At 39.5% G+C, this 15,786-nt stretch overlaps 1 protein-coding gene across 1 annotated transcript in view; it reads left to right on the forward strand.

The window, feature by feature from the left end:
- Positions 1–15,786, forward strand: part of LOC108918831 (disintegrin and metalloproteinase domain-containing protein 33-like) — a 74,171-nt gene that overhangs the window by 45,567 nt on the left and 12,818 nt on the right. The window contains exons 5-13 of the mRNA XM_018726416.2: positions 165–241; positions 4,803–4,986; positions 6,042–6,107; positions 7,707–7,778; positions 10,975–11,141; positions 12,223–12,307; positions 12,814–12,956; positions 13,907–14,084; positions 15,627–15,716. Of these exons, the coding sequence (XP_018581932.2) occupies positions 165–241; positions 4,803–4,986; positions 6,042–6,107; positions 7,707–7,778; positions 10,975–11,141; positions 12,223–12,307; positions 12,814–12,956; positions 13,907–14,084; positions 15,627–15,716 (1,062 nt within the window). The remainder of the gene's footprint in view (positions 1–164; positions 242–4,802; positions 4,987–6,041; positions 6,108–7,706; positions 7,779–10,974; positions 11,142–12,222; positions 12,308–12,813; positions 12,957–13,906; positions 14,085–15,626; positions 15,717–15,786) is intronic.

Below are 15,786 nucleotides of genomic sequence, written 5' to 3' on the forward strand. Positions count from 1 at the left end.
TCTCTGTATGGGAATGTCTCCAGATATTTCTTTGAAGAGAGACAGGTGGATATCTGAAGAGCACATCTGTAGTAGAGAGGGATTTCATATTCATACACAAATTTGGAGCTGGTAATAGCTTTCAGATGGCTATTTCAGTCTCTCTCTGATTCCCCTCTCTACAGGATCACTGCTACTACCATGGCCACGTCACCGGATACATCCAATCTTGGGTTGTCCTCAGCACCTGCTCCGGAGTTAAGTAAGTCACATGACCTTAGGACTTGTTTCCTGTAGGAGTCCTCCAGTTGCAAATGTGCAGTAAATAAAAGGGCATGTTCGTGTATTGGTTTGCTGACACTTATGTTGTTTGTGTAACATCCAGATGTAAAGCTAAAAGGTTTCTTACTGTACCATCGCAACACAAAGTGCAATGATGTAAACAGCAGAGTGTATATAGAAGTGTACAGTGCTAATCCGGAATTAAAGTGTATGGGGTGACTCGATAGACACAGAGCGAAAGAAACACACAAGGGTGTTATACAGTACATGGAATAGTGTCACATGAAGAACACAGCAAAGAGAGGGTGGTACACAGGACCACAAAGGACTGGCATAGACAGGACAGTAGCTCGAGACTGGAACAGAAACACATTACAACAATGACATGAGAACAGGTCAGTGAACAAGAGCTAATACTTAATCACAGAGAAAGCAGTTAAGAGCTGATCAAAAATCCAGGAACTACTAATGTGACTTTCACCCCTTTATAGGGCTGGGAACCGCTCAGGTTAATTGAAATCAGGTGTGTTGACTGAATTACATGGATCTCAGGTGGTGCTTCTAGTGGATCTCAAGGCTTTCATGACAGTTGACAGCTTTCGTGACAGTTTGTTACAGTGCACTTTGCTAAACTGAAGACGCAGCAATGAAAAGCACAGATTTAATAGGTAATGCCCTCATGGGAAGGAAAAACATTGATATAAGTGCTGCCAGCGACAAATGGCTGTTCATGTCCGTGCATATTGAAGACTGTGCCTGTGTTCACTACTCCAGAGTTTGCACCAGTGTTGTGCTTCAAGGGAAAGGCATAATTGGGTCAATTTTCTGTGAGATGTGTGTCGCTTTGGAGAATAGCACCTGCTGTATGAATAAGTGTAAATGTAATTTACATTGGTGGAAAAAAAAGGAAAAATGAAGCATAGGTATAGTAGCACACAAGTTTTTCTAATGAAACAGCATCTAGAACCATAAACGTAAAAGTAGAATCTGCGTCAAAAGTGCATAAAATGTTTGGACTTTGACTTCTCGCAGAATAATGGACCTTTCTCTCAACTGTCCAAAATGTCACTGTTCTGTTTGTACTGTAAAACTTCCTGCAACATGCTCATTAAGGTCAATCATACCAAAATATAACAAATAAATCTGACACTTCTACATACAGTTGAATTAAAAATGTGACATTGAACAAGAATTCCCTTGAAGAGAATTTTAAAAAGCTTAATTAGTAAAATAATAAGTGATATTATGAGTGCCTTTTTAATTAGTTATTTTCCTTTGTCTTTATAGTGAAAGAGCACCTTAATGTATGAAAAGGTGTACATCTCAGTGAGTGCACCTTCTAATCTTATTTTGTAGATGAAAAACACGTATCTTATTGTTTTATTATTGATCTTTCTCTTGTTGCTTTATTGAATAAAATTCAATTACAACTCTATCCAATCCATCCAGTTTCAGTAACTGCTTGTTCTGAGTAGGGTTATGATGAACTGGAGCTTATCCTGGAAGCATTAAGCACAAGATACACCCCGGAAAGGATGCCAGTCCATTGCAGGGTCATCACATTTCTCATTTATTAATTTTGAAGAGTGTTACTGTGTTTGATTAGAATCAGGAAAAATCTGTGAAATTGACAAAAATTGCATTGTAATTTCAACTGCATCATAATCTGATGCAAAGTATCTACAGGATTTTGACATTATACTGTATATATCAAGATGAGGTGATTCAATGAAGAACTCTTCGGGCACTATCAAAGAGAGCCTGCACATTTCAGAGTGAGGTGTCATGTTTTACAACATAGAGAATGGTTTGGGCATAAGGGGGCTTCAAGTATCTTAAGTATAGAGGAGATCGGTCTGAATATAAGGCTACCTTGTTATCTTGAAATTATTTATATCTTTGTGATGAGACTTGGTAGACAGCTTTACTAAAGGATTGAATTTATTAAGAAATTGGTGTTTTTTTATTGCTTGTTCTTAGTTGGACTTTTCAGACTCAGTGCACATTTGTTAAATACAACAGCAAACTCAGCAAACCTCAGTAAATTAAATTTTTTTTTAATTTGTTTGAGCTTTTCTTCCTAAATAACAATGGAGCATTGTTTCCAAGCCTTATATTTGTGTGCTGTATGCACCCACTCATTACTCAACGTATTATTAAATTTAATGGTAACAATGGCTATATGAGAAGCTATTCTACTGCTGATTTATGCTGAAACAAGCAGAACTCTTTCACTATCTCATTTGCTAGTCATAAAAGGTCAAACAGAAAAAAAGAAAAATAAAAGAAAATAACAGTAATGCAGATGCCCCTATAGCAGACCAGCCCATGTTTTAGAGTTTGACATGCAGTAGTAGCAGGTGGGTACTACCGCTGTCTCACAGCAACTGGGCTGTTCAGACATCACTTGAAATCTGGCTCAGTCTGCATAGAGTTTGCATGTTCATTCCATGTTCGCAGATATTTACTCAGGATGTGGTTAGGGTTAGGGTTAGGGTTTAGGGTTAGACTGTGATTTTGGATTACAGTTATGCCACTGTACTGGAAAACTCACTGAAACCTCTAAAAGTGTGGAATTTAACTGTATTCAAAATATTACTGTCAAGTTTTAAAATAACAAAATGTGAGTTATCTTTTCTAGCATGAAACTGTGGAGATTTTCTGTTATCTCTAGCTGGAGTGTTTTCTTCTCTCTGGAATTTTTCCTACTTGTTCTCTTTTCTGCGTAAAGCTGTTCATTCCTCCACACAGAGCTCTTTGTAAACGTGCTCAGCCTTCCGTATTGAGGTGCTGTTTGGTTTGTGTGCTTTGTAGCTCCATGCAGCTGTTGTTTCCTGAGCCTGAAACAATTCACACCTCTGGGGACATTCTGTCTTCTCTACAGGGCATCGCCCATTGTTCTCAGAACCCTTGCTGTAGTACATTTTTCTGTGGGCTCATTCAAATACTTTGCTGCTGGATCTAACCTGTGCTGTTAGAAACCAAAGTACTTGAGATGACCGAGAAGGACTCTAAGTCCTACTGGTACATACTTTCAGTACATTCGTACATTCAGTCTTCCTTTCTTAGATCATAGCACATTTGTGTAGTTTTTTAATGTTGATTAATTTTTTCCATATTCCAAGATTCCCCTAAGTTTTCTTTGCAGTCCTATATCTTATACGTACTACAGAGCTGCTATACAGTATATTTTTGTTTTGTCTTACACACTTGTGTGTTGCAACCAACTTCTGTTCAATTAGTCTGTGAAAACATTATTCAATTCAGTTCAATTTATTTAATCTCAACTCAGTCTCACACAGTGACACTGAGCACTGATCAAAGGATCATTATCCTTTATCATTATGACATGATGTCATCAGGATATCATTACCTATAGTTAAGCAAAATTGCTCCATTCCCTATAATATTTGTTAGGTTCAAGATGTGACATTTACTGTAAGTACCACAATACTAACAGTATCAGTGTTCCCTGTAATGTCTAAGAGGCTACGTTTACAATAAAGTATTCTTCTGTAAGATTTTTAGGCATAGCTGAAATATGAGTGCTATGACCACAAAGAAGTCAGTCTAACATGATATACCTTATGAGAATCTAAAAAGAAACTAAATGAGCGACAACCAAAAACCAATAACAGTAGCAGTCTATACTTGTCTGAAAGGAGCAGCCGTGAGTCAGTTTACATTGACTGCTGTTTTAAATGTTTGATCATTTATGAGCTCAATATTTTGCCATGTGCACTTGGTTAATGAACTGTCTCTTATTTGCACATGTATATGAATTAGAGGGAGAATTGATGCTGACCATTCAGAATCACACTGTATGCCAAGTAAATGAAATAAGAGCAATATAAAGTTATTTGCAAAAGTTTTGGCACCCATGTATTAGTGAATCACTAAGTGAAAATAAGTTAACACTTGCTGAGCGAAGAATCGACAATGTAGATAATCATCTTTCACACAGAATGGGAAGGCTGCATTAAGATATATAAATACTTGATGTTTGGAATTTCCACTGTCAAAAATGTCAATGAGAAATGGATGTCAAGGGAACTATTGAATTCCAGGCATAAATCTGAAAGAGCCAAAAAGACTCTGACAGCTACCTATAAATTGGTCAGATATGCAAAGGAGCATATGCTACGGCCCTGCAGAAAGGTTTAGCTTTCACAAAGGTTCATTTCCATAGGTGCTTCATGATTAAATAAGTAGGCCTGCTACTCAAAGCCAGTAACCAATCAGAAGGCTGTATGCACATTTCATAGGAAATGTGTTCTGACTATGGCTCCATCAATCAGTCGTTATGATGGTGTCCTCTTGGATTTTTTTCCACTTATACTTTATATACAATGTAATGTATAATATAATAAGGTATATACTATATAATATATATATATATATATATATATATATAGATATGTGAGTGTGAGTGTCTGTGTGTGTATTTTTGCCAAAGTGACTTTGTAAGTAATTTTTTTAACTCTGTGTTTATGTATGTTTCTGTAATTTCTAATTCTTTTTCTATAATATTTCTTTTGCAGGGGTCTTATCGTCTTAAACCCTAATACCAGTTTTTATCTTGAACCAATCAGAGGGCTGGAATCTCGTGATCACGTAATCTATCGCACTGAGCACTTGCCAGTCAAAGGTGGCACATGTGCACAAGGGCAACAGAAGGGGTACCAGGGCCAGTTATCCACTGTCCTTCAAACTTTCCATCAACTGGTGAGCATGACTTACAGGGGAAGCAGTGTGAAGTATTTCTGGGTTCAAACAAAGTTTGTTCACTGTCCAGTCAACTAAGTAAAGCCAGCTTTAAGCACTAATTCTGACTCAACTAAGTAAATGAAAAATCAAAGTAGCATGATACTTAAGGACCTGGACTTGCAAATTGAAAGATTCTGATGTGGCTGTGGGGTTCCTACTATATCAGCTATATATACTGGTACAATTTCAATACTAGACAATAATAGTCCAAAAATCTGTAAGGAGGAGGCTTTTCTGTTCATACAGCTGAGGGGACTGTTTTACGGAAGACTAGGATCTGATCTAGACAGCTGAAGGGACCCTAGGATCCTAATACTAGGGTACTAAGATTTGACGGTCTATATACTCAGGGTTATTTGTCTGCCAAAAATTATCTTTCAAAAGCCTAGATACTATGAGGCAATTTTGTTTATTAGCACACACTGCCTCCAAACAAAAGCATTTATTATTATGTTCTTTTGGAAATTGTGCCCCTGCAGTTGAATTTCTCTGAAGCTGCTTTTAGTAGACTTCCCACTAAATGACTCTAGGTCCTGTTGACCTAATGCATGCCTGAATTGACTTTCAAATGTCATAGATGCTGGTCTGGGTATTTCAATAATAAACAGATCAGTACTTCAAAGTTTTTCAAATTAGTTTTCCCTCTCTTTCATCTGTTTCATTTTCTGATACCTATTTTCAAAGCAAAGCTCATGTTTTAGTGATAATAATATGAAATTTCAAATAATTCTATGCGACTGCTATCCTTTGATGATCTCTACTACCTCCTCTCGGTGTGGATTTTAGTGCTTTAACCAAACATTTACTGTTCGTTCTTAGCACATTGTCCTTCATCATAATTTCATTTGGACACATTTTAGAAAATGGTTCTATTAAAGATAATTGAGAATAGTAAAGACAATGAAGTTTAATTGATCCGGGAATTCTCAAAGTAAGAACAGCAGCCTGAAAAAGTCATTTCTCATTGTGTAACTGATGAATGGTTTCATTTGTGCCATTGCTTCTTATTACAGAAGAGAAGAAATTCTGAGGGTACCACCAAATACATGGAACTTTACGTTGTAGCTGATCACACACTGGTAAGCTAATAAGCCCAGTAACCAGAAGCAAATTGCATGCCATTGTCCTTAACAGACATAAAAAAGGCCAAAAGGGGAGCTCGTCAAACTGATGCTGCAAGGCACAAGCTTAAATTCTACAATGCTTGATTCTGTTGAGGAAACAAGGTAAGCATCCACCTACCAAATATTTAATGTATGTAAGCGTATGAGTTTTATTCATATTTTTGTGCCGAAAATAGATTTCAGTTTGTGTTAATTTCAGGAAGCTAGAGGGGCAATGCATGGCAAGATTGTGTTTGGCCCTGGGGTCATCATTCTTGCAGAGAAGGCACATGTGCAGGTGTAAACAGTCTCTAGCATTATCACGGCAATAGTTTTTTACAGCTGGACAAACAAAGATGGTAAATAAAATAAGAAAAAATGACTGAATTAACATTAACAGGTTAGAGATGTACTAGCAATAAAGTTAGAATGATTAAACCAGTGTAATGACTCTAAATGTCCCTTAAATGACCTCAGCCTTCTAAGAAAGTGCAGCCTCCTCTGTCCCTCTTTATACCATGCATCTGTGTTGGGCGACCAGTCCAGTTTGTTGTTGATATGGATCCCCAGGTACTAATAGGAGCGCACAACTCCCACATCACTTCTCTCAATGGTAACTGGGAACAGGGGTTCTCTGACACACCAAAAGTCAACCATAAACCCCTTCGTCTTGTTGATATTGAGCTGGTTAGGGCTAACCCTACGCCATTAAACAAAGCCCTCAATTAGACTTCTGTATTTTATCTTGTTACCTTATTCTTACACCCAACAACTGCCGAGTCAGCGGGGAAGTTCTGCAAGTGACCAATGTCCATACACTACCAAATGAACAATAAAATGAATGTAACTAAATACACTGAGAGGCTGCTGAATGAGACTGCTATAGAAATTATAGAAAGAGCATAAAGACATTAATAATGGCATTTCTGAATGCACACATTGGACCACAAATTCTTTCTTTTGCAAGACGTTTGGCCAGGAAGATATCACAGTGTTCACAGTTTATAAACTGTGTATGAAGAAAGTAGCAGAATTCCACATTTTTTTCAGCTTCTGTTGACAAGTTATTCTTTTTCTGTTCTGTTTGATCCTGTCTACACTAGTACTAACTCCTATTTCATTCCTTATTCCTCTGTTGATGGTTACTCTCCACATCTCTGTGCTTTATAGCAATAAAAACCCTTCTAACCTCAGTATAATTTAGATTTAATACCACCTTTCTCCTCTTGGCTAAAGGATGAGCATGATAGTGTCCTGGCAAAGAAAGCTTATTTATCATAAATCAGAAGCATCGCAACAATGTAAATTACTTTAGAGAAAAATTAATACATGCAAAGCTGAATACACACACTAGCTGAAACTGCTTGTCCCAAGCGGGGTCACAGCAAACTGGAGCCTAACCCGGCAACACAGGGCATAAGGGACACACCCTGGATGGGACACCAGTCAACTGCAAGGCATCCCAAGCAAGACTCAAACCCCAGACCCACCAGAGAGCAGGCACAGGCCAATCCCGCTGCGCTACCACACCTCCTTTCAATTCCATTAACCTTTTGACATTTTCTTTAATTTTAGTACAGAAGGAAAAACAGTGACCTTGAGAAAACGAAGCAGAGAATCATGGAGATTGTGAACTATGTTGATAAGGTAAGTTACGTATCTACTAGGTAAATAGTTTTTCTTTTTTCCCTAATCCAAAGCAGATTTTCACTGCAGTGGTAAATTAATATGCAGACATTTTAAACTTCTTGGAACTAAAGTTCCTTTCACACTTCTTTTTAAGAGGCATTATTATAAAGCTCCCTTACAATAATGCCTTTTTATCTAATTATTTTATGTGCCCTCCAAAGCATTAGTTCGAGATATACTGTATATCCCTGTAGATATTGTTGTAAAAGGATGAAGAGCCTTGTCCCTCTAAGACAATCAGTAATCCTGTTTCAAGTATTTCAAAAGTGACAGTGGCATGGCTCACAGTGAAACTTTTATCAGCATTTTTGACTGCTGTACGATATACCAAGAAATGTCCATTGTTTCCATTGTCTGCATTAGCCCAGGGCTGCAAACTCTTGAGCTGAACATTCTGAATGAAAGAAATCACAATTCAGCAGTAAGGCTCAGTACCTTTAAACTGAAAAATGGAAATTAATAAGAATTCTTTTCAACATGACTGTGGAGAAATGTTAGCAGAAAATGTGCTGTGGACAGCAGGTTCTTTTTTACAACATGAACAGCAGTAGTGGAGACATGGATGGAGCAAATGATTACAGCAGTGTTTTGTAGTGAATATATGGTAGAGTCTTTTTTTTTTAATGGAGAGGTTCCGTCAAAATATATGACATACAATCTAAAATCTATCATTCTGGCCTCACAGCTGAGATTTCGGTTTATTTCCGAAGGTCTGCGTCGGCTTTGCAATCAAGTGTTTCCTTGGTAACCTGCTCTGTGTTAGGGAGACCTAGGGCATTTAAAGCACTCCGACTGTCTGCTTGGAACCAGAAGACTCACTCAATCCAATAACAATGTGAAGATTGCAGGAAAATGGGTCAGAAAGCAAATACTGACAACATGTTGTACGTTGTTTATGTTTTATATTTCAGAGGCATTTCTTTGTCCTGCACTTCGCAAACATGTCCTTACAACCAGCAACAGTTTTGGCATAAACTGGAACAGTAAAGTAGTGCAAGACAGCTCTCTTCACTGAGGAGCTTCTGCATGATTCAACGACACCACCGTACTACACAACAGTTTTTTCTGATGGATATTAGAAAATCAGCCTGGACAAAACACACACACACTGTCTGAAGCCGCTTGTCCCAAGCAAGGTTGTGGGGAGCCAGAGCCTAACCCAACAACAGAGGGCATAAGGCTGGAGGGGGAGGGGACACACCCAGGACAGGATGCCAGTCCATCACAAGGTACCCCAAGGGGGACTTGAACCCCAGACCCACTAGAGAGCAGGACCTGGTCAAACCCACAGCACCACCACACCCCTCTCCTGCACAAAACACTTTGAGACATTTATTGAGAACAAAACTACATTCACATGAAACAATCAATTTTGCTGAATAAAATGTTGTATGTATGTCTATATGAATGGTCTCATGAACCAGTGAAAAATTATGTCTGTGATGATTTTGTTTACTTGCATTTACTTAAAAAAGCTATGAATTTTTAAGACAATTTTGAATGAAGTATTTATATTATGATTTCATATTTTTAGATACAGGGGGTGTGGTGGTGCAGTGGGTTGGTCTGGGTCCTGCTCTCTGGTGGGTCTGGGGTTCGAATCCTGCTTGGGATGCCTTGCGACAGAGTGGTGTCCTGTCCTGGGTGTGTCCCCTCCCTCTCCAGCCGTATGCTCTGGTTCCCTGTGACCCCATATGGGACAAGCAGTTCAGAGTGTATGTATGTATTTTTAGATACAATTTCATTTTAAAATATACTTATCACATTTGAACATTTTTAAAAATTTAAAAATTCTCCCTGTGTCTGCATGGGTTTTCCTCCGGGTTCTCTAGGTTCCTCCCACAGTCCAAAGACACACAGTTCAGGTACATTGGTCACTCTAATTGCCCTTTGTGTGTGTGTGTGTGTGTGTGTGTGTGTGTGTGTGTGTGTGTGTGTGTGTGTGTGTGTGTGTGTGGCTGCCCTGCAATAGACTGGCAAGGTGTATCCTCCCTCAGCCTTGTGCCCCATGCTTCCGGGATAGGATCCACATCACCGTGGCCCTGATCGGGACATTAAAACTAGTGTGGTTATTGAAATTAGATGGATGGATGGATGGATGGATGGATAATTGTGGCCAGACACATGTTTCTCATTGCCATTACATTTGTTCATGTGCTTCTCATGACTGCAGACAAAGTATAAATGAAGTTTGATTTTTGCATGATGCCTCCCATGGATTCTCATTACTGTGACAGGCTCCTGTGGAGAATCTTAAAGAAGCACAAATTAAATGATTAATCAATTTGAACAGCATTTTAAAGGGCCTAAGATGATGTTAGAAAACCTTTGTTTAATAAGCATGCCCGTCACCACGCTAAGGACTTGTCATTATCGCAACAGACGATTATCTCCTCTCTTTTGGTCTCAAGTTCAGAGGCTGAACCTACTGTATATATTATTACTGTAATGACCCGCGTTACCATGAGTTTGGGCGGGAAAATAGCTGTATTTTGGGAAAATTGGAATAAAGTGTTCAACCACTGGGGAGATTTACAGGAGATATAAGGGGATGACTGTATTTGTCAGTGAGAAAGGAGAACACCTGGAGAGCACTAAGCAGGTTGGGAAGAGTGGCTTGGGATAAAGGTCCTTTAAGAAAAGGGGTCCTCAGACTGAGAGCATTATTGCCCTGTGCGCCGGTGTTCTAATAAATATTCGTAATGAACGCTGCCTGTGCATTCTTCTTCGCCCCATCCGAACCCAGAGCACTGCTCATCACATTATTATTCAGATATAGGTTTTTATATAAGGAAGTCACTCTGAGGACATTTTTCATCCGACTCTTCTTGGTTTACTGAAATTGTCATATTTTACATGATCGGCCAAGAGCCATGGTCTGCATTTGGAGCTCCCACTATGATTTCAAAAAACACAGAGTTGTTGGGTTTTTTACATATGTATTCATATGCGTTACATACTGTATGTCTTCAGTGTATCAGAAGATTCGGTGGTATGAAATTTAGTTAGTAGACAAAAAATATTTTACTATTAGAATTTGATATTATTTGTTACATTTTGTCAACCATATTTATAGCAGGAAGAGATTTGGTTTGTTTAATATTATGTTAGAGACAAGTGTGATCAGTTCCAATAGTGCTGCGCTGTGGTCCAGTTTTACAGGGCTCTGGACATCCGGGTGCCACTCATCGGGCTCGAGGTGTGGACAGAACGTGACCAGTGTTTGGTTACGGAGGACCCCAATGCTACCCTCTGGTCCTTTCTGCAGTGGAGACAGAAGCTGAAGTCCCGCAAGAAGCATGATAATGCCCAGCTGCTCACGTGAGTCCCAGGGGGGCCCTGCAGAAGTCCCGGTGCTGCCTAACCCATTATAGTCTGTTTTTGGATTGAAATCAAAGCTTATACTTTTTATCCCATTGTTGCTTCTTAAAGAAAGATCATCACTTAGTTTTTTGCCTGGATGTTCATTACATTGATATTCTGACACACAGGTAGACAGACAGTCACTACTAAATCCAGTATGCCAGTTTCTTGATGACTGTAGTTTTGGGACAAGATGCCTTTCAGCACACTGACTTGTGTCCCAAAATCACTTGTGTACTTGTGTATGAAATGTTTTAGGATACAAATTACATATCCTTGTAAATGTAAATTCAAGTAATATGTGAGTGCTTTGCGTAACTTTAGGGAATCTTGTACCTTTATCTCTAATGGGAAAAATTATCTTGTACTCTTGGCCACCACTTTTCAATTATCTAAATAGTAACTGTCAATAATTAAGCTGTTATGTAATGATTTCACCTAATAATAAGCATGCGAACAATTAAGATTAAATAAAAAACAAATCACCAAGTAACGATAACAATCATCGATGCACTGTTGCATTTGGCCCCATTCAGACACAAGGGTAGTGAGACACAAGGGTAGTGAAACCTCACTGCTCTGATGTACCACATCACATGCACTTCCTCCCTTCACATTTTTTGCAAAGCAGAGCTTTATAATAAAAAAAATTCTGCCAAAATTAAAGAATTGGTACTGAAATATATTCAGAAAACCACTAAATAAAAATTTCTGAGCTGTCACCCCCTTTTTTCTAATCAGTTTTATGTTTTATAACATATACTTAAATATACAGTCACCGGACACTTTATCAGGTACACCTGTTCAACTTCTCGTTAATGCAAATATCTAATCAGTCAATCACATGGCAGCATCTCAATGCATTTAGGCATGTAGAAATTGTCAGGACGATCTGCTAAAGTTCCAACTGAGCATCAGAATGGGGAAGAAAGGTGATTTAAGTGAGTTTGAACGTGGCATGGTTGTTGGTGCCAGACGGGCTGGTCTGAGTATTTCAGTTGGGAGAAGTGTTTAAGCATCATATGATCTTGTGTTGCAGGGGTGTGATCTTCAAGGGGACGACCATTGGTATGGCACCACTGGAGGGCATGTGCAGTCCAGAAAACTCTGGTGGCATCAACGTGGTGTGTACCATTGTGGGGCCTCTGGGGGTCTTACCCCTTGTATGGATCAAGAGCTTGAGTACACATGGGCCTGGAGAACAGAGGCGAGAAGCAACTGAAGTTATTGGATACACTGAAGGAAACACATCTTTCATGAGCACAGTAAATCAGCGTGATGATTACACATCAGTGTCAGTTTTTGATCAGCCATTATAAAATCATTGTGATTATTGTCACAATCAGTTATTAAAATGACTTGTTTGACTGTCCATGAAGTTTTATTTATAACTAGGTATATGGTTTGTGGTATCTAAGTACATGGGAAATAAATGAAGAAGTGTACCTTAGTACACAAGTAACATTTTGTAAGAACGGTTTGCAGTGCCACTATATAAAACACACAACATGAATCTCCACATGGTTTGTAGCAATGCAAGGTGATGTGAGACGACTAAATGTCACACCCTTTGGACAGCATAAAGATGGCATGATTTCAACGAAATGGTCTTTGCTCTCGGTCCTGTCAGGACCATTCAGAAGTACCCATTGGTGCAGCGGCCACCATGGCACACGAGATTGGCCACAACTTTGGAATGAGCCACGACAACGAGGGCTGCTGTGTGGAAGCGACGCCCGAGCAGGGGGGCTGCGTCATGGCTGCTGCTACCGGGTGGGTGTTTGTCCTGTCACCTGGGCAACGGTGCATTATCCGTGAGCTTTATAAAGGCATAAAAATGTCAAAAATGGTTTACTGCATCCAGCATCACAGCACTTACTAGGCACATGGTTGGTGCTTTTAAAAATGGGTTTTAAAACAGCAAAAACAAATAAACAGTGGCCATTTATACACTGCATCTTCATGTACGCATCAAGAGTAGTAAAAAACAAATCAAGGTACTGTATGAGAGAGCAAAAAAGTTTTGATTGTTATTTATCTGGGATTTCTTTCTGTTTTTTTAGATCTGGATACTGGTTTGTGTATGCAGGAAATCACTCAGACATTCTCCTCTAGCAATAATAATTTGTACCTAACACGAAAGAGTGTGATTTACTAAAATCTTCATATTTAAAATGATTTACCGACAGGCATGGTGTGCGCTTGGAGCTGCCATTGTGCTTTGAAAGAACATAGAATTGTTGGGTTTCTTACATATGTGTTCAGCCTGCCTGAAGATTCAGTGAAGCAAAAGTTGATTCTTAGGGTAGATTTTTGTATTTCGCTTTGACAAGTTTATGTTATGCATTAAATTTCCTCAGTTGTATTTATACCAGTTATAGATTATGTACGCTTAAAAAATAGCTAAAAAAACAAATGAAGGTACTGTATTAAAGAGGGGGGGCACGGTAGTGCAATGGGTTGGACCATGGTCCTGCTCTCTGGTGGGTCTAGGGTTCGAGTCCCACTTGGGGTGCCTTGCGACGGACTGGCGTCCCGTCCTGGGTGTGTCCCCTCCCCCTCCGGCCTTACGCCCTGTGTTGCCGGGTTAGGCTCCGGTTCCCCGCGACCCCGTATGGGACAAGCGGTTCTGAAAATGTGTGTGTGTGTATTAAAGAGCAAGAAAGGTTTGATGTTTACTTATCTGAAATTTTTTATTTTTTTGGAATGCCTTTAATTGACAGTCTGCCGTTCCCCCGGGTCTTCAGTCGCTGTAGTCGGAGGGACCTGGACAGCTACTTCCAGAAAGGTGGGGGCGTGTGTCTCTTCAATATGCCCAACGTGAAAGATCTAGCTGGGAACCGGCGTTGTGGGAATGGCTTTGTGGAGGAGGGAGAAGAGTGTGACTGTGGAGAGCCAGAGGTGAGAGAGCCGCTGGGGGCACAAGGATTACTGCCCCTTTCATCGTCCATCACAATAACACAATTTATAAGCGCATTAGTGTAATTGGTTTGATGTCAATGGGTAGAACAGAACAATGCTATGTTGTGTGATCCCTATACACAACGTACACTTGTTTATTTTTATGTTTTACACCTCCATATGTCACATATCTTCTTAGAGCCCCTCTATTAATACGTTTAAAATAAGTAAAAAAGCTCAAGTGGCTCTACTTTGTTTTCAGTTTTTTTTTTTGTTGTGTTAAAAAGTGAATCTTTATATGGACATTGTCTGCTATTGTTATTTTTGTTATGTTTAAAAGTGCTCTCACCCCTTTGTGAAATTTGGCAATGTTCTTGCTCTTCTGTGACTGTATATCTTGTCTTGGTAATGACTAAAATGAGAATTTACACACAATTAACTTGCCTGGTGAAAGATACGTTTTGCAAAGGATTAATATAAATGCAGTTTATGTTGTGGGTGGGTATGTCCAGAACGAGCAGTACCTACTAAGTGATATAAGCAGTTGCAACAAATGAGTTGCCCAACAGAGTTAGGCTCACAAGTGAGCTGCTATCTCGGAAACTCCATGAGTGCAAATTGGTGAACAATTATCTTGTCACGAAAAAGAGCATACCTGTCAAGAGCAGAAAAGAGAAAGAGAATAAAACAAGAAAAAAGGAAGCTACAACTTCAAGGTAGTGATTTTTCTGGGTTTTAATTGGAAGTCTCCATCGGATAAAGGTCAAGTAGTCCAAAAGTGTACAGTTTTTTTTTTTATTTTACTTTTTGGTATCATTGAACACCAAGGTTGAGCTGAACACTGATGAAGCAACTTTCGGTCAGTTACCAGACTGATGTGAAGTTTCATAAGATGGACTTTAAAGGGCAATAGTTGACTATTCGTTCACTAGTTGTAAATTAGTCTATGCATTAAGTTTGGTTGGATCTATAATCTCTTTGCTATTCCAACTGGTATATTTCCACAAGTTGTCCAGCCACACTTTACACCGAGGCATGTGCTGTGTCTGACATTTACAGTTATTTGTTTACTAAACGCCTTTCTCCAATGCAGCGTACAGTGCCAGACATACTACAGTAAACCAAATAGCTATTCATCAGTTTATTAAACATAGCAATGTAGCACACACTTACATGCTCACACTATTAGGTTCCCCAGTTCACCTGAAACACGTGTCTTTCAACTTAGAGAAATGGAAGAATCCATGTAATTAAAAAACGGTTTGCAGAAAGGGACCCCCCAAGGGCCTTTTATTCTTTCATATCCACACAGAGCACGCTGTTTCACAGAAAGCCTTGGCTCTGTGCTGCTTCCCTAGTTATGCACCCCAGTAACCCAACAAAGGCACCCTGTCTCTGTTGTGATGGGACTTGTGTTTTCCAGCAAATACACATTTTTAGCTAGATCTGAGCTCAAAAAGCGCAGCAGCCCATATGTGTGACAGGCTGTGGATGTGTGTGCATTCATTTCAGCAATCATGCTGCTGTTTCTGCATGTGATAGGAGTGCACCAGCACCTGCTGCAACGCCAACAACTGTACGCTGACGGAGGGGTCACAGTGTGCACACGGGGTCTGTTGCCAGGACTGCCAGGTACCCAATGTGCTGCTTGCACCGCATGCCATCTCGTACTGCTTGTACCGTAACACACCCGACATGTACC

This window comes from Scleropages formosus, chromosome 24 (assembly GCF_900964775.1).
Source record: "Scleropages formosus chromosome 24, fSclFor1.1, whole genome shotgun sequence".
Classification (NCBI taxonomy): domain Eukaryota; kingdom Metazoa; phylum Chordata; class Actinopteri; order Osteoglossiformes; family Osteoglossidae; genus Scleropages; species Scleropages formosus.